Source organism: Condylura cristata, unplaced genomic scaffold (assembly GCF_000260355.1).
Source record: "Condylura cristata isolate star-nosed mole 26May11 unplaced genomic scaffold, ConCri1.0 scaffold00008, whole genome shotgun sequence".
Taxonomy (NCBI): Eukaryota; Metazoa; Chordata; class Mammalia; order Eulipotyphla; family Talpidae; genus Condylura; species Condylura cristata.
The window spans coordinates 41085182-41105589 of NW_004567109.1; the positions used below are offsets into that span (position 1 = coordinate 41085182).

At 33.6% G+C, this 20408-nt stretch overlaps 1 protein-coding gene across 1 annotated transcript in view; it reads left to right on the forward strand.

Annotated features, from left to right (window-relative positions):
• Positions 1–20408, forward strand: part of LRRC7 (leucine rich repeat containing 7) — a 378921-nt gene that overhangs the window by 129270 nt on the left and 229243 nt on the right. The window contains exon 3 of the mRNA XM_004679111.1: positions 13202–13404. Within this exon, the coding sequence (XP_004679168.1) occupies positions 13202–13404 (203 nt within the window). The remainder of the gene's footprint in view (positions 1–13201; positions 13405–20408) is intronic.

Below are 20408 nucleotides of genomic sequence, written 5' to 3' on the forward strand. Positions count from 1 at the left end.
GAAATATGAGACCCACTTATTTAATGAATAGTAAACCATTCTCTGATTAAAACAGAAAAATAGGGTGACTATTTCATAGATATATGTCATAGACTTTCAGCACTTTAAATCTTTGTAACTGAATATATAGTTATATTACTGTTTCTAACTTTGTCAGTCATTTTGCTAATGTTTAGGAGGTGTAATATTCAAATAAAAAATAAACTTTAATATTAATTTTAACATTAATTTTTTTGCCCAAAGGACAGTAGCATTTCTGTGCCATAGATAGGAACTGTAAATTATTCTATTATCAAAAAACATAGTTGGTGTCTGGTTATATTTATTATAACCTTCAAGGTGTTATTTATAACATAATGTTATACTATAGATGATATTTCAAAGGAATGATGAGTCATCATTTAGATGCCACCCATATGCAATGTCTAGTAAAGCAAGAAAGTTCATGAAAGGACATTAAAAAGAAATTTGAATTATCAACTGGAAAGACATGGATAATTTTAAAATAAGTGAAATAAGTCAGATGATAAACACAGTGTGTGGTCACAAAGATGTGGAATATAGAGAAAATTAACTAAGAGTTAGTAAAGACATGCTTAAACACTCACCCTTGTAGGTGACAAGAAAACTGATGCACCCAGACTAGGAAGGGGAGAAGAGGGAGGAAGCACCGTGTACTTTTGTGATGGGTACACTATGATGGCAATAACTGATGGAAGTATCCAAATATTATCTCTACTAAAAATGATTCTGGAATTGTTTGAGGTAAGCATTTTAGGGTCATGATAAGTTCTCAGAATGAGCTTTGACAGTACTTCCTAAATACTAGGAAGTACTCCAGAGTCAAAAGAAAAGAGTACCTAGCATCCCACACAAGTTGGTAACAGTTTCCTAAGGGAGTGGCTTTTGAACTGACCTCAGGATGAATGATCAAGAATTTTTCAAGTTAATAAAAAATGTATCTTTGCTAATAGAGGAAAGCATTTACAAAAGCATGGAAGAATGTAGAGAGGCATTTTGGACGTGTGTTGGGTAGAAGAAGTTGACAGAATTTTACTGTGTGGCAATCAATTAGAAAGCTATTTAGGAATTCATAGGAAGAGAAGGAAAACACAACCCAATTTTTAAGCAGTGTTTGCGAAGAGGGAGTGAAAACCTGAATCATCCGTGGCATTGAAATGAAAATGATATAAAATATAGAATGGAAGATGACTCCAAAGGTTTAATCTAGAAAAATGGATGAATGTTCATTCACTAAATGAAAGATGGAAGTATGTTATAGAGGTCAAAATTATGTGATAAAATAATAATAACAGGGCCCTCCCTTTGGCGCAATGAGTTAGGATGCAGCACTGCAAGCTGGCCACAGTGGCTTCTGTGCAAGCCCAATCCCCAGCCCAGAGGTGACCCACATGGTGCGGCAGACCTCTCCTGACCTGCCCACTGCTCCCCTCAGAATGTACTTTGTTGATCTGCCTGTTCTATCCCCCAGTCTATCTCTGGTGAATCCTCTCACCGCCCCTGCTGCTCTGGCTTGTACCACAGTTTTGTGTGCATAAATAAATAATATTTAGTAATAATAATAGCATACATTAAATATTAGTTTAAAGAGCACTGAAAGTAAGAGAAATTGTGGTAGCCCTATGAGACAAGTATTTTCTGCCCACCAGTACCACCCTTACTTAGGCATGTTCTTTTCATTCAAACACTCCACCTCCCTACTTAAAATGTTCTCCAATTCTCTTGGCCAAGCTTTTGCACAGATTTTATTCTCTTAATTGCCTCAAAACCTTTGCCTTTTTATCATCTCCTAAATAATTTATTCTTTTAAGAATTTAAACAACAAAAAAATCCAAATGTGGCATTTATTACTTACAAAATGAATAAAGATAGGTATTTAAATACTCAGAATGTTTTAAATTGCTGTTTGAAATTGTATTCTTACAATCTCATATCATAGATGAACAATAAAAAAATTCAGAATTCAGTAAAATAATTTAGTTTTAAAATGAACTTCTGATTCTGTCATGTTAAGCTTTCATGAACCTTTCATTTAATAATTACTAAGTCTATGAGTTCATTCTTACACGCTTTTAACTTGCTGCAGAAGCTTCTTCAATTAATTTTCCTTTTATTTTAATTCTTCTTTCAGCCTGAGGGTGACATCAAACAGACTTATGTTTCATGAATCTTTAAAATCTTTCCAATTATAGAATAGCTGCCTAGATTTATAGCCAGAGCAACCTAATTGATTAAAAGATTATCACTGCAACTCCTGTTTATTTAGTTGAGTTTCAAATTTGCAGCATTTGTTTTACCCCGAAGGCACAAGTACTACCATCATCAGCATTAATTAAAATATTAGTAAAAAGAAACCATATTAAATGTTATCTACATTTATGATTGAAGAATATGTAAAGCAGTATGTAATGCCATTTAAATACTTTCTCTAAGTTTTTTTATATCATATTGAAAAGATATACTTTTTATCAGGTCTTGTGTGGCACCATATTCATATATATATATAATATACATATATATATAAAGATATATAGATAGATAAATAGATGTAAATTTATTCATACAGAGCTGGGGTGCAGGCAGAGGTACAGGAGTGGTGAGAGGATTCACCAGAGACAGAGTGGGAAGCAGAGAGGATTAATGATGAAGTACAATGCTGAGGGGAACAGAGGGGAGGTTAGGAGAGGTCTGCCACGCCATGTGGGTCACCTCCAGGGTGGGCGGGAATCGAACTCATGTTCAAGTGGCTTTAGCTTCTCAGTGCTGTGCTTTAACCAGCTGTGCTACCGGGGGGGGGGCATACTCATATATATTTTATCAAAGAACAAAATAAAATAATTCCTGAGAGAAGACAGCTATCAAAGCCCCCACTAGAGTCGCTAGAAGCAGGTGTGAAGTGTTCCACATAGAATTAACTTATTACAAAAATAAAAACATATATATAGATATATATATCCAAATTTTCATTAAATGTTTGATTAAACTACATATAAATGCATTATGTCAATCTCTAGCTTCTCAATAAATTATGCTTAGTAATTGATATTTAATAACTCATTAGAAAATAAATCATTAGACTGCAGTATAAAAAAGCTCAGGAAACATTAAGTTTATAGCTATTAACTAAGTAAGGCTAATGATTAGACTAAATTTCCCACTAAACCTGAAATTCTACTAAATAAAATGTTCTATCCTACTTATGTTCCATTCTTTTATTCTGTATTGCTATTATGAGCAATCTTTCAGATATTATTCCAAAAATGCATTGCTTTATAGTATCAATTTATGAAATTAGATCTAGAGAATACCCTCCCTAATGCTTAGAAATGTGTTTCTTTATTCTGCAATTGATTGCCACTCACAACTTCTTGAAAGCAGAATTCTTTAAGAAACATAGCAGTTTACTATAGAATTAGAATTTTTTCCTTAATCTAAATTTGAAGCTTGTTTTCTATTATTTACAGTTTCATTTGTATTTTTAAGTAAGACAATAGATAAAGATCCCAGGGTAAAGAAATACTAAAATACTGTCAACTATGTGACATATTAAAGAGAGATTTTGAGTGTCTATTTGTGATTACTTGGTACAAATCTTTTCTCTGATTTTTTTCCAGATTGATTCTGTATGTTCATGTTCTTTAAAGTATTCTGTGTTAAGATGACAATCACATTGTTGAGGAGGAGGAGGACAAGGAAAGCAATTAATTATAATCTGAAAGTAGAAAAGTAGAAAAGTTTTCAAAAAGGAGAATTTGATCTTCAGTAAGTGATTGAAATTTTATATTTTTAATAGCATGCACTATGACTACTAGGTAATGACCTGAGTAAGTTCAAGCATAAGACAGAATATTCTATTTATCATTTCAAGATGTTCCTATTCACAGTTTTCTGTAACATGAGCTACTATGATGTTTTATAACCTATGAACAAATTATAATAAGCAACGAATTAGATCATTGAATATAACATCTAATGAAATAATGATGATACCATAGATTGTTAGAATTGACACAGATGAAGAAAATTGACACGGGCATTCAGTGATATAAGGCATAGAATTGTGAAAGTGTATTTATGGAAGTACCGGTAAAATATATTAGTTGAAAAGTTAGATTAAAGAGAGGTTAAGTAATAAGATAAGAAAATCTCACATGCTAACTTTCTAAAATGTCTCATTAAAATATTAATCTTTAACTACTATGATAAGCTTTGCAAATTTAAAAAGTGATTTTGGAAGCAAAGGTGGTAGGCATGTTTCTCTACCACAAGACCACTCTATGTCCTAAATATGCTAATGTATGTTGCTTAGTTTTAAGGAAGATATAATCCAGGGCCATGAACAGGAAAATGGTACTGTTAAAAAAATAAGTTCAGTGAAATTTCTAGAACTTTGGAATGGACAGGCATTTTAGGGGTCTAATTAAAATATTTAATGTATGTGTTAATATATAAAATATATAAACCTAGCATTTTCCTTTACAGCAATCATAATAATGTGCAATTAGATATTTACTTGCATAAGATTTCATTCATATTTATCGCCCTTACTCTCCAGTGAATTCAGAGCAGGAACAATCCTTTTTACTTACAGGTGTTTCCCAGCATGTAGCCCAGTATTTAAAACATGGTAAATATTTAATAAATATTTGTTGAATAAAGGATAATAAAGAAAAAACTTCCAGAAACAGTATACTTTTGTACAGTGTTACATTTGGCAATAAATCTAAGAAATGTAAAGGTCTCAACTGGATTGACTGAATGATAAGTAAGGGAAGGGGAAGCTGTTTTTATAGAATGAAAGAAAGAAGGAGCAGTGGAGATGACTCAAATGTACAGAATCAAAATAATTAAAACAGTTATTTAATCAAAACAGAAATCAAGAAGGAAACTATGATGTCTGGTATCAAGTAAGAACTTAGCAAATATTTTCAAGTCCTGGGTTTTATTTAAAGATAAATAGGTCATTAATCAGTAGAAGCAAAATCAGTGATGATGGTTTATATTAGGAATCATTCTTAGAAAGACACTTTTTGAAATTAGTAGATGAAAATTCCTGGGAAGAATATAGATAAAGAGAACAGAAGCATTATCATTCTTAAAAGGAATAGCTTGTCTCAAGTAGATCTTAGAAATATTTAATAACTCCTTTTTGGCACCAAGCTCTATGTTTTCACTATTGATTTCTTATTTGATTGCTGATGTGCTAACATCAGCATTAAAACCATAAGAGGGGTTAGACTAATAGCAACCCACAGATCTTCATGAAGAGAAACCTCAAATTAAATTATGTACAACTCTAGACTTTCAAATATTGTAATAAGCTGAAAACAAACCCATGAAATCTGAGTATTTTTGAAATATGTTCATGTCGGCAGTCAGAAAACAAATGAATTTCAGATGTTCCATTTGGAGTCAGAATCACCATGGATGTTGTCTCAATAAGAGGGTTAGATCTACTTGAGATTAAGTAATGGTTTTAAAGATTGTTTCTTGAAGTAGGACATGAAGAGAGCTTGGCAGGTTTCCATATCCCCATGGCATACTTAGTGAAGCAAAGCATTCTCAGTGAATAAATTAGAAACACTTCTCATTTGAAAAAATGGAGGATTGTGACAGTCTTTGAGGACAGCCAGATTATTTATCATAGCAAATCTTGGAAAAGTTGAACTTTCCTTTTTTCCTTTTCTTTCCATGTATGAAATATTGATCAAGGATAGCATGGAGAGAGATGGGTCTAAATTCATAGGAAATGCAAAGATATTGAAAAGTGGGAATTTTGAAGCAAATGTTCTTACAGCTTGGGTCAAGCACTGCTGGATAATTCTCAGTGGTTGAAATTGTCATTTGTTTAAATTATCAGTAAAAAAGGATGAGAAGGATGTAGCAAGATTATGTCCCATCACCTAGGTTAAGTCATGTAAGCAAACCTTGCTATTTAAATGCATTTGACTCTGAAATTTTTTAAAAGAAGGTTGCTGACTGCACTCTGTAATGTCGACAAAGAGAAATCCTCTTTAGCTATTCAAATTAGATTTTTGAAATGTGATTCAAAAGAGAAAGGAATCTGTGCAGTACTATGGGAATGCAGAAAAGAATGATCTTTAATTTCAAAGAATTTATTGAAAGCATCTTAACAGGAAGAAATGGATACCTATTTTCCTCTTACTTTGTAAAACACCCTTAAACCTAATGAAAGTTTAAGAAATTCTCTATTGAAAGTGTGCCAAGAATCTGTGCTAACACAAGAAATGAGATTTTGCGTGAGTCAATGTCTAAACATATTGCATGAATCGGCGCCCCTTCTTAGAAGCTCCTTATTTCAGAAAAAAAGAAAATATATGCATGTAATATGCATGTATATTTTGTGTTTTGCACCCTTTTCAATGCCTGAAACACTTTCCCTTTCTATACTTTCATCTTCTTGACAGTCAACAAACTCTTTAAAACTGATCACTCAAGAGAACAGTGTTATTTCCCTCACTGGCATGTTTTTATTCTGTTTTGACCTATAAACTATTATATAAATAAATAACTGGTGTGTGTGTGTGTGTGTGAGTGTGCGAGTGTGAGTGAGAGAGAGAGACTGACTCTACTGATAAATTTGTGTCTTAGTAAATTTTTGTACTCTGATCTACATATATATACACTGTTAATGTAATTCAAGGTCTGTGGAAAAAAAAATTAGTGACTTCTGGGTAATGAATTATAAGAGCCATACGAATGGTTCTGTTCATCACTTTATGCATATTACAGACTCACTAAACCTTAATTAGTTTATTAAAATATATGAATAGATGAATGTGTATTTCTTGTGTAAAAACAAGGTATAGATTTTAAGCTGATTTGAAATTTTATAAAAATATACAAATGAAAGTGATTATAGTCATCTTTAGCGCTCATATTCATTTACTGATATAGCTAATATTTTTAAGATTATCTGTTCTAAACCAGATTAAATATAACCTTCCGCAAATACATATTGTTGAATAGTCTGGACATGGCCCTGTACCCCAGTTTGTATGCAGTAACAAATAGATTAAAAAAAAGTGAATGGAGGAACTGAAATAAAAGTATAAATGTCAGAAATATGATATTAAAGAACCCCAAAGGAAAAATGATGTAGTTTCCTGATCCTTACTCCTAAGAGTTGGTCAAATTGGAGGGGATTAAAAGTATGAAAGGGATTAGAGGAAAGTTTTCTTTTAACCACAGAAGTCAATCTCCTACTGTCCTTATTTATCTATTTTATATCCAAGACTCGTTGGAATTGAAAGGAATGTTAAAGTGCATATTCTCACTAGGAAAGAGAAAATAGAAGCAGAAACACAGGGAGGAAGAAATTTCAATGGACTTTAACATAACAGGGAGAGAAAATATACTTTATGTTAATCTGTATTATAAACCATATTAGCTATATGTAAAGTGTCCATAAAAGTTCTATAAAAATAAATTTACTCTACAGACTAGAGATATCGTCTCAGACAAGGATCTGAGTAGAGTTAGTACTGAAAATAGGAAAATTACTGAAATCATTTCTATACAAAACTACATGGCTATTCTCCAAGTAAAAGGCCAGAGGTTTTGGTGGTATTTTTTTGACTTTTTGCCAGATCATCCTGCAATGAAACCTGTCATGCATATAAAGCTTCCAATTAACTTTTAGAGCTTCGCTTTTTAATACTGAAGGACAGTCAGGAATCACCAGATATTTGTGGAAAACCTCTGTTAGAAAAGAAAATAACATAACACAGAACACAGAAATAAGAGGCAGAGGGAAGACAAAAAGTATATAATTAAAATCGTCTAAGAGAAATGAAATGCCACCTTTCATCACAAGGTATGATGAAAAAGAACAAGCAGGAAGCAACAAATAACTCTTGGATAGGGAAAAATATGCTATCAGCATATGAATTTAGAAGGTATACTTGAGAAAAATAGAATAAAAAGACAAACATGCAGTCATAAAAAAAGAGAGTTATTAGATTACAAGATGAATTTAAAAAGTAGGTCCTAGTTCAATTAGTTATGATTGCAGAGTATGAGGAAACAAAACCAAACAAGAGGAAGAAATGATCACATAAATAATAACATAAAATTTAACATATTTGAGAGATAAATGTTTTCAGAGTGAACGGTTGATGTAGTATACAGCATAATGGATTAAAAACACACATCAAAGCCCATTGTCATGAATTGTGAAAAACTAAAGATAAAAGTTGTAAAATGTTCTATGAAGGAGAAAGTGGGTGTGAAACAAGATCTTAAATAGTTTTAAATTGAAATGGATTTCCTGACAACAACCTTAAAAGCTAGAAAATAATAAATTAAAAATCACTTCAAGTTACAAAGGAAAATTATTTCTTACCTGGAAGCATATTATCCATCCAAACTTCCAAACGTTTCTGGATAAAATAAAGCCACATTCAGATGTAGAACCTTTTTGAACGTGTTACTAGATTATATGTTTCAGCAAACTGAATCAGTCTAGAAACAATAAAGACATAGGATGCAGAAAATAGGAACTATAATACCAGAAAGGAAATGCAGAATTCACAAAATGATGGCAAAGAGAAAATCTAGGATGTCTACTGATCCTGATGGTTCTTTGTTTGGTTTCCACTTATTAATCCCAGACAAATTTTGAAAGCACCAATAACTATATTCTAGCAAGTAATGCTTATTGTGGATCACAAAATGAGGAAGGAGCAGCAACTTTCATGAGATATACGTGGGGCTTAGAATTGAGGGATGTCCTGGCATATGGGGTTGATGTCCAGGGTAGTGTAATGGGAAGTAAGGTACTGGTTGACCAAGATTCATTGGTTTTCAACTGAAGGTAACAAACAAGGTTTAGGTTAATTCACAAACACAAAAAAGACCATGTCCCAAGGGCCTCATATCAGAATGACAGAGATGTATCATGTCTGGAAATGGCAAGAACATGTGGTACTACCAAAGGATAACTTGAGGGAGGGAAAAAGTGACAGGTACACTTATGGATGCCTAATATGTGCCAAATCACAGGTGGGACATGGAAGACACCAACTTACAGGAACATCAAGTAAAATAACATTTACCAAACCTTATGATTCAGGTTCTCAGAAGTGTAGGAGTTAGAGAAATGGAGGATAATAGAGAAAAATGGCATCATTATAATATTCTTACTCAGCCTTCTACAAATTACCTTTTGCAAATAACCAATAATAAGAGCTTACTCATGAACCTGTCCTCAAAATATCATTTTATTAATTTTATGACTTATAGAGTGAAATTAGAATGGCTTTGGTGGAATAGCTAACATCTCTTAAGCAATGCTCTTCTGTTTGCCTGTGAATTTGATATAATTTATTGTTCTTAAATAATCACTATTTTCTATTTGAGCAATAACTATATTGCCAAGCACAGGTCAATCAACAAATAAAATGCAAGCTTCAAATGGATGTTCATTCAAAACTATTTCTGTAGTTGGCAAATTCTTGTGAACTTCAGGATGAGTAAGAAAAGCCCCCATCTCAAGAACTCACCTAATGCCTAGGAAATTAATACACTTAGCGATTGATTAGTGCTCACTAGAAACTCAGAGTTACTAGTTACTCTTCTTGGGGAAGCACAGACACAATGACCTTTTATTAAGAATGACAAACTTTTTAAGCAAATTATCACTAGCTAGGGTGATGTCCCAACCATATCCATTTATTCTCTCATTTGTTCAGTATTTATTTGCTATTGAATGTCTTAATATGGGACATCAAGACAAATATATAGTTGAACAAAACACAGTTTCTACTTTCAATAGGCTTACAGTTTTAAAAGAATGACATTAATAACAATAGATAAATAAAAATAGATAATAAAGTGGTGTAGGAGTTTTGATACAATTCTGTTCAAGATTTTTATGGTGTTTAGGTAATTTAAACTAGAGGAAGTAAAGAAAGATGTTAGAGATATTACAGGAATTTCTACCATGGTTTCAAGTAGTTATCTCCTATAAGTCATGGGTCCTCATTCTGAATGAGTAGGTCTAATCAAATATAAGCTTCATGAAAACAGGGACCTGGTTCAATCTATCACTTTATCCCCAGTTGTGAGATCAATGCTTGGAAGACAGTAATTCAATAAATATGTGCTGAGTAGTGGAATGAAATGGCTTAAAAAGAGAATGAGACATTGGACAAGATGGCGGCAGAGTAAAGACACTGAGATCACTGCATTCAGGCTCGCGCAGGAATTTAGGACTGAAAACGGAATATAGACTTACATACTATGAGTTTCAACCCAAATGAGAACACCCTGGACTCACTAGAAGGAAGATGACTGAGGGAGAATCAGCGATTGGGTAGTTCCGATAAGGTAACTCCTATACGGAAGCGCCACAGACAGGATAAGCAGAACCCTGCAGCTCCGACCTGGGGAGCGCCCAGGCACTAGTGCTGCAGGCAGAGACTTCTGGCTAATTCCACTCAGTGAGTGGAACCCACGCTGTGGGAAGACTACGCAAGTGGGCACATGGAGCCCAGGAGGTGGAGAGGAAAATCTGGTGATCTGGTGCCTGGGGCAGCTGCAAGGCTTGCAGTCCTTTCACCCACCACCACAGCATAGGCCTGGAGGCTTGTTCCCGGCATTAGTCACTAAGGTGGGGCCAGCAAGTTCACGAAGTCCCTGAGATAAGTGGGGGAGAAAAAAATGGTCAGACTTAATCAAAAACAGGCTCATTAACAATCTCCCAAGAGGTAGGGAAAGACTGCTCAGGGAGCAACTGCTCTGAGTGGGCACAAAGAGCCCTGGAGGCCTTAAGGGAGGACTGACAGCCTGCATAACTGGGGGGCATGCAGAATTAGGACTCAAGGTGTTACTGAAAAAAAAATACTGTATAAATGTGAAGGCTTACTTCTCCAAATTACATTCAGATATGCACTCTTGAAGTCATGTCGTTCTGTCATTCATTGAGCCGAATCCTTATCCACCTCCCTCCGAGACACTCATAACCCTGAGGTCCAGTGCTCCCCACTGGGCCGGCTTGAGGCACTATACAAAGAAAATTACAAAACACTGCTAAAAGAAATACAAGAAGACACCAAGAAATGGAAGACATCCCCTGCTCATGGGTTAGGAGAATTCATATCATCAAAATGGCCATCCTGCCAAAAGTGATATACAGATTTAATGCCATCCCAATAAAAGTCTCAATGACATTCTTCAAAGAAATAGAAAAAATATTGATGAGATTCCTATGGAACAATGGAAGACCTCAATTAGCCAAAACTCTTATGACTAGGAAGAAAGAGAATGGAGGCATTACAATCCCAAACTTCAAGCTATGCTACAAAGCCATAATAATCAAAACTACATTGTTTTGGAACAAGAATAGGCCTATAGACCAGTGGATTTGGATAGAAAATCCAGATATAAACCGACAGGTTTATGGACAGCTAATCTTTGACAGAGGAGTAAAGAAGATACAATGGAACAAAAAAAGCTTGTTCAGCAAATGGTGTGGGAAAACTGGCAAGCTACATGCAAGAAACTGAAGCTAGATCACTACCTCTCACCATACACAAAAATCAACTCGAAATGGATTAAAGACATAGATATAAGAACTACAAGAACGGAAACCATAAAATACCTGGCAGCAAAGATGGGCCAAAAACTACACGACATACACTTCAGCGACATCTTTAAAGATAGAGCGCCCAATACAACGATAGTGAAGGCAAGGATAAATAGATGGGACTACATCAAGTTAAAGAGCTTCTATACAGCAAAAGAGACATTACAAAAACAAACAGGCATCCCACTGATTGGGAAAATATTTTCTCACACAAAACTAGCAATAAAGGATTGATCACAGAAATATACAGAGAACAAAATAATAAGCAACAAAAATAAGCAACCCCATCAACAAATGGGCAGAAGAGCTAAAAAGACACTTCTCCAAAGAGGAAATGAAGATGGCCAAAAAGCATATGAAAAAATGTTCAACATCACTTGTAATAAGGGAGATGCAAATTAAAACCACCTCACCCCAGTGAGAATGGCACATCTTCAAACAACTAGCAACAACAAATGTTGGTGAGGATGTGGAGAAAAAGGAACTCTCCTGCACTGCTGGTGGGAATGCAAACTAGTACAACCACTATGGAAAACTGTTTGGAGGTTCCTCAGTCTGCTAAACATGGAGCTTCCCTACGACCCAGTAATCCCACTCCTAGGTTATCTACTCAAAAGACACAAAAACACTGATTCAAAATGATACCTGCATCCCATGTTTTATTGCTGCTTTATTCACAATTGGAAGACATGGAAACAGCTCCAAATGCCCAAAAATGGAAGACTGCATTAAAAAGATGTGGTACATATACACAATGGAATATTACTCAGCAATCAAAAAACACATTTCTTTTGCAGCAACATGGATGGAACTGTAAAAAATTATGCTTAGTGAAATAAGCCAGAAAGAAAAGGAAAAATACCGGATGGTTTCTCTCATAGCAGGAATATGCTGGAACAGGCGAGAAAATAATGATAATGATGGACAGCTATATACTAGAGACATTTTGTTGGGGTGGAGTGGGGTATGGAATCAAAACAGCATGGAGAGGGAAATACACTGGACTATGGTGATGGCACATGGGTGATTTGGTGATGGGAAACCCAAGGGGATTGAAAATGAGATGAAAAAAATGATGTAAAAACAAACTGTTATAAAAAAGAAAAAGAATGAGTTTATAAACCTTAGGAGTGAAACTTGACTATTGAATATTTTTATTGAAATGAGAGAAGTATATTTTTTATTCAACAAGTTCTGGAGGTGGCTCTTCAACACTGCAATTTGTATATATATATTTAAAATACTGTAAACCCATGTTTCAAGTGAGAGTACAGCCATGTTAATAGCATTACTGTGAGTCAGAATTGTATTCTGGTTCAAGTTTGCCATTACAACTATATTATAATGGGAAGTCTCTTAATCCATTTCTTTATTTGTTAAATGGGAATAAAAATGATCTCACATACTCTGCAGTTGTTTAAAGATTAAATGATGTATATGGCTATGTCCTTTTTAAGCTCCAATGAATTCTATAATTATAAAATATATGTTAAATTTATAACAGAATCTTTACATATTACATGCTTTTCAAAGGCAATCAACTAAGCATTTGTTCTTTCTGTTTCTCTTTAGTGCAGTGCCTGGAGATGACCACCAAACGGAAAATCATCGGCCGTCTGGTGCCGTGCCGATGTTTCCGAGGTGAAGAGGAAATCATCTCCGTTTTAGATTACTCTCACTGCAGCCTTCAGCAGGTGCCAAAGGAGGTCTTTAACTTTGAACGAACATTAGAGGAGCTTTATCTAGATGCCAATCAAATTGAAGAGCTACCCAAGGTAATTTTTGACAACATAAAATGTATACTAATATATACTAAATGAGTATTCATACTTTGAAATACTTCATATAATGACGTTCATCATTATAGACTTCTATTTAGATAACTGACAAATTATTCAAACTGATACTACTTTATAGTACCACCCCACTTATAACTTCATATTAGATGACCAATTGAAATGCATGCAAATCATCCTTTTAAGGATCATGTGCTATTGTTTTAATTTAAAATAGCCTCTAAAAATACACAGTGGGTTAAAATCAATAGCTTATATTTAGCTAAGAAGAATATAATACTCTTTATTCTGAACTAAGTCTGTATGGTGTATACAAAAGTGAGATTTTTTTTAAACCTTCAGTTACATGTTATAAGTCTAAAAAAGGTGCATGTTTACACACAGTTGATTATAATATGAAAACATACTATTATATCTGGAATTGGGATGTTTGATAATTAAAAATGTCACTGACTATATGGAATACACCAAATAAATACAATTTTTACACATACACGCACATTGTATTGTACCAAGAAAATATCTCCTGTGATTGTTCTCCATTGAAAAACAATTGAAAGTAAGAGTTTAGCTTAAACAGAGCAAGACTACATTTCAGAGAGGTTCAAAAGCTAAACTGCTGGATCGTAAGGCTCTTCTTTACAAGTGACTCCAATTAGGTAGTCATTATGTCATTTGCCTATGAAGGCGTTACATAATGGCTCAGGGGGAAAATTATGGCAAGCAGTACATTTTTTAAAAAAGATTTATTTATTTATGCACACAGAACTGAGGTACAGGCCAGAGGTGCAGGGTTGGTGAGAGGATTCACCAGAGACAGAGAGGGGAACAGAACAGGCAGATTGACGAGGTACGTTGCTGAGGGAAGCAGCGGGCAGGTCAGGAAAGGTCTGTGGCACCATGCGTATCACTTCCCAGGCAGGGATCGAACTCATGCTAAAGTGGCTTTAGCTTCTTAATGCTGTGCTTTAACCTGCTGTGCCATCTTGGAGGGCTCCAGGCAATACTTTTTTATTGCTGCTGCATGTTAAGTATATAGAAATTCAAAAAACAAACTTATATAATAAAAACTAACTTTATTTTCAAAATTTGAGTACAGTGAACTAATCAAATTATGAATAATTATTTTCATTTAGCATTATGAATCATGGCATTTATATAGTATTTCAAAGGAAGGAATTATTTAATGTATACTTCAAAACTAATGATTCATTTTTGATGCTCTTTGCTCAGGAGAGCTTGGCCAGGTCGAACAAAGTTTGGACCACATCAAGTAGAGACTTGACTAAATGGGCTGTTTCACTACTGGAGGACAGAAATGACATCTTGTTCATCTTTGCCTCCTTGTATATGAGCATGCACCTTGACATACATGTAATAGAGACTCATTGTATTTGTTGTCACTGCTCTACTTAAAAAGAAATTAAGCTCACATATTTTTGTGGGGGCAGGCTAATCTAATATTGAACCAAAAAAAAGAGTTTAGTGGTATTTGAATTTTAAACTAAAAAACAGACAATTCTTTAGTATAATTATTCATTAAATATTAAGTTTTGATATTTATATCACAGTGATGATACCTAATATGGGGAAGGGGGAATCCTAATGCTACCTCAATTTAAATAATTAATGTAAAACAATTTATAATTTACGTGAAATTTAAGTTATCTATGTATCCTGTGTTTTTTTGTTGTTATTGTTAAACCTGGCAACCTTGGGCCAATCTAGGCATTTAAGAGTTTTTTCCTAGATTCATGTAACTGAGTAAAAAAAAAAAAAAACCAAATGATTTAATCAAATGCTTATTTAATATCTGCTAAATAGTATTTGAGAGTTGGGGAATTACAAGAAAAATAAATCTCAATTTTTGTTCTCAAGAATTTGGCAACCTGTTACAGAGAACAAAACAATCATAAGAGGCAGTATAATAATGTATGTTCAGAGCCAAATTCTATGATAGAGCTTATGTATACAGAAGGGTCTTATTCTGGAAGGATAGAGGTAAAGCTTCACCAAAATCACAGATGCAAAAATTGAGATGGTATACATGGATGAAGAAAGGGCAGTTAGTTGCACAGAGCTGAAGAGTTTAGGTCATGTGGGTGAAAGTAAGGAGAATAAAACGGATTTATTGAAAGGCATGTAGCATTATTTGATTTATTCAAATAGGTAGATAATGCCACTGGGGAGTCTTCTCTATCTGTAAGTCACAGGAATTTAAGTAGACAAGGAAGAGAAATCTTTAAATGTTTTGTTTTGTTGGTTAGTTAAATTAACCAAATTTGTTGTACTGACAACTAAAATAATACAAATGAATCAAATAATATACTTTTCCAAATTATTAGATAGAATTAAGTAGAAATGATTAATTTGTTTTTATTACTTGTATGCTTCATATATTTTAAAGAGCTTTTACATAATTCTTTAAATATGAATTTCCCAATTCAATATTGTTGCTTTCACAAAACAGCCCAGTAAGTTAGTTTTTTGTAAAGAATCTGATGTTGAGATATGATCACATTATCTAATCTTGAAATATGATCATAATAATACATGTATATATTTGTGCAGTAGTAGAAAATGGGAAGTTAAGAGATAAAAGTAAGCATGCATCAATGTGGTTCAAGAAACAGAAAACGAAATCCAAGTTATCAAACAAGTAGACTTGATTGACAGGTAAGTGGGAGGTCCATCTCAGAATAGGAACCAGAGTTGGTATTTTTCTTCTTTATGTGGTATCAACTTTATCCTGAAACTGATTTTTAGAATGACTGGAATAGTTCTCTATCCAAAAGGAAAAATACCTGTATTCTGAAAATTCTTGTCTCTGGTCAAGAAAGTGTCTCCTTAGAATTCCTAAGTTAACTTGTTCTTACGTCTCATTGATCTTAATTGTGTCACATGTTCATTGTTGACCCAGTCCCTTTGCTATGGGCTAATAACACAAATGGGACTGCTCTAACTAGAAAAAATCATGACAAGCTACCTCTGTGGAGCTATGATTATCAGCAGCAAATGGGGAAGGGGCAGAAGTTCTGTTTGGGCAATTACCTGAATGTAAACAAACAAAATGTCATGAATCATTGATTCATAAGGAAAAGTTGTTCTTGATCAAAGACAATGTATTAAGTTTTTAAGGACTTATCAACAGTGTTGTGCCCTTGTGTAATTCATATCTTCCAAGTTAGATTTAAGTACTTTTGTTTGCCATCTTATTTTATTGTTCTCTTTATATTTCTCTGATACATTACTAATGTTATTTCAGATTTGCTGAATGAGGCAGACATTTGTCTTCTTGATGCTACATTATAGCAATAATTAAACTGAAGCAAATTTTAAAGTGGACTTTAAACTGGAGTTAGTCTAGTTGGTCATGATCCTCTACTTGTAAGATGTTATACAACAGGTAGAGAACCAAAAGTCAAGGTGAATGGCATTAGGAAATGATACTTCAAGAGTATGTCAGAAAGATGCAATAATAGACATGAAAGAACAGGTCATTTTTTTTTTTTTTTTTTTAGAACAGGAAGATTTTTGAGGGAGAATAGTATTGCTTAGTTTTCTGTAAAGGTAAAAAATACAAACTGATGGCTTTCACACAGTGATAGAAAACCACAGAGCTTATAATTTAGTGCTACTTTTGCTTAATATTTTGAATTGAGAATTGAAAATTATAGACAGAGCATTAGACAGAATCTTATTTTGTATGAAGTAATGGAAATATGAAAAAAAAGCAATAAAGGGAAAAATTGCAGGGAAAATTCTTGAAATTCAAGAGTAGCTGTCACAAAGAGATTAAAACTTTAGAAAAACTAATATTGAAAAACATGAAAAGTGAATTTGGTATTTGAGTTCATTTACATAAAGTAGTAAATGTAAAGGGAGATGGGAACATATTTACAAAATATTCTCTATTTAATAAGAGTATGTACCTCATGTTAGGAATATGGCAGAGATACAAACCTGAGCTTTGTCCTTGTCAAATATGGGGTTAAATCCTAGTACTACTATTCAGTCAACAAAGGTATTTTGGTTTCTGGAAACCTCAAAGGTTTTTTTTTCATTAGCAAAATTGGTAAAATAATAGTACTGCCTTCTTTGGATAGACAGGTAAACAAATAGAGTGAGGGAATATTTGGTTAGAAAAATATTCATACACATGGAATGTCTGGAATACAAATAATCGATAATTGGTACTTATGATTCTCCTAACACAAATGAAGGGATATTACCATGTTGGTTACTTCAAATCAATGAAAAACAAGTTTGTAACATTTCAAGTTATGTGTGGATATTGATCCTCCAACAGTTACCCACAAAAAATGTTATAGCATGATTTGTTTCCATTTCAAATCTCCAAAGAAAATTTCTATTTCAAAAAAAAATATTTTAAAACCCTCTGCCTACAATGGTTGTAAAATTATGGGAATTAATAAATTCCTCCAAATTGAGAAGATTATGTAGTCTGAAGAACAAAGCAGGCCTGTCCATTAACTACACTGACCATTTACTAAAATTAACTTACATATGATGTTACTTGGCACTAAAATCAGGGGACAGGACTTCAGATTGAGAAAGGATCCATGCCACCGACCCTGGCAGAGATTGTTTTATACCCTTCTTAGTGTGTTTCTTTTGTGTGACTAATGACCATATGTCCGAAAGTACATGTCACATTCACTTTTGTTCTAGAGTTGCATTTAGGTCATGAATACAGGTATACAAACATGAAAGAAACAAGGAAATTGAATACTTTCCTAATCTGGGGCAAATATTTGTCTAAGATGGTATCAATACAAGATAAAGTCACTTTGGTTTTCCTAGTGTGGGTATAGGTTTTTGATCTGCATGGCTATCCTAACACATTTGTGATAATGCCACCACTTCTTAGAGTATTTCATGGACTCATAGAGCCATAATGTTATATAATTTTTGAATAAATGATGTCATGGAGTTTATTTTTTTTAGTCTTCAATTATTGCAATAAATTAAGAGTGGAAAAGTTAATTAACTTTTCTTATGCCACAAGGGATGCTATAGTTCTATTGAAAACTATTACCAAATATTATGTTTGAATTAGGACAGAATAGGTTACATTAAGAAGAAGAGAAAAGCTTAATTTATAACTAAAGGGAAGTTTTACTTTAATTCAGCAGAATGTACTCTCTTCAGAAACTCATAACTCTACTTTATACCCAATTCAGAAATTTTTATTTATTCTCATTTAAGTCATCCATACTTTTCATAAAAATTTGTAATAATGGAAGGAGTCACTAACTGAAAGCAGACCATTGTATTATTAAAATGTTCTATGGTATATTGATGATGTTTTTATTTTCCTACCTATCTATCTGTCTACCCATCCACCCACCCACCCATAGCCAGGCAAGTAGAATAAGCATTATTTCTAGAAGCAATATTTCAGGTTTATTGCCTTGATCCTTGAAAATATTTTAAAAGACTTTTGATACTTTACCTTAGAATCCTTACCCAAGTCAAGTTTCCAAGTTTTCTGGACCTTCTTTAAAGACAGTATTTCTTGATGCTTCACCGTCATGGTTGCTTTGCTCTAGATACATTCCAATGATCAGCTCAATTTTAGATACTGATATATCAAATAAAAATATTTCAGTAGAACTGTTCAGCAGAGGAAAACACAACATGAAATGGAACTCAAAAAAAAAAAAAGGAATCAGAAAAAAAGTAACTATAATAAAGTAAAAATCAAAATCATCAAGCAACTATAAATGAGAAATTCTGTAGGAGAGGAGAAGGGAGAAGGACCAAAACAGAAGTAGGAAGAGCACAAGGGACTATGGTGATGGCGCATAGATGAATTGGTGGTGGGAATTTCATAGGGAAACCATGCATTGTACAAAAATGAAGGATGATATAATGAATACATTTTTAAAAAATTTAAAATGAGAGGTCAAGTAGGAGATGGATTTAAAAATCATCCTCCCAGACATGAGAATTAAAATCAGGAGACAAGATATTGTTCTTTTAAGAGACAAAAGGAAGACAGTTAAAGAGAAGAAATAATGCCAAAATTCAAAAAGCAAATTAATAGTACAGATATACCCTAGAACTTGCATATTTTCTACCTTTTTGTTCATTATAATTTTGGTGGTACACTTTAGAAATGCTATTATAGTCATGAAGCTAAAAAATTCCATGAGTAAGATAAATATTACATCTGGATTTTGAACTTGGTTCCTATAGATTACAAAAATCTGTTTGATCACAAGGAACTCAAGAATATAACCTTTACTGTGGAATTCTGTATATTAAAAATCTTCCAAATTATTTGAGATTTAAAATCATACACACTTCACTGATAGAGTCCTCAAGAGAACTTTTACATATGAGGATGGTGAGGCTTTGGCTTTCTATCCAAGTGCCAGAAACATTCTGCGAGAGGGACACAAAACAAGTGCATGTAGGGAAGTCATGCAGATTTTTTAAATAATTAGCAGGGGGAAAAAAGAGAAACAATTAGAATTTAACAAGTAAGCACTCTATTACCAGAACTTGCTCGTTTTCTGGAGGCTAATTGATAATGCCATCCTGTGACCCAGATTTCACTTCAGCATGAGCCAGATCAGTAGATCTTACACTTTATCAGAATTCTTTTCTTTAGTATTTTGTTTTAACAGTATTTAATTCAAAACAATTGTTGAAATTCAATTTCTTACAGTTATATAAATGGAATTATGTTCCTAACATTATATCTAATACAGAATATTTTCAGTTAGGCTGGGAGAGGCCAGGAAAAAAGAAAAATAATGTCTATGTATCCAGTTGCTTCTCCTGGGAGAAAATCAGACACTGAGAAAGAAACCAAGTGCCCGGCAAGGGCTACAGACTAGCATTTGCATGATCCTCACTACTCCATGTTGGCCACCCTCATGAGATTGTGTGGCTCAAACACTGATCACCCAATGTGAAACAGTCAGAAAATCATCAAAGACGTTGTAGACAGA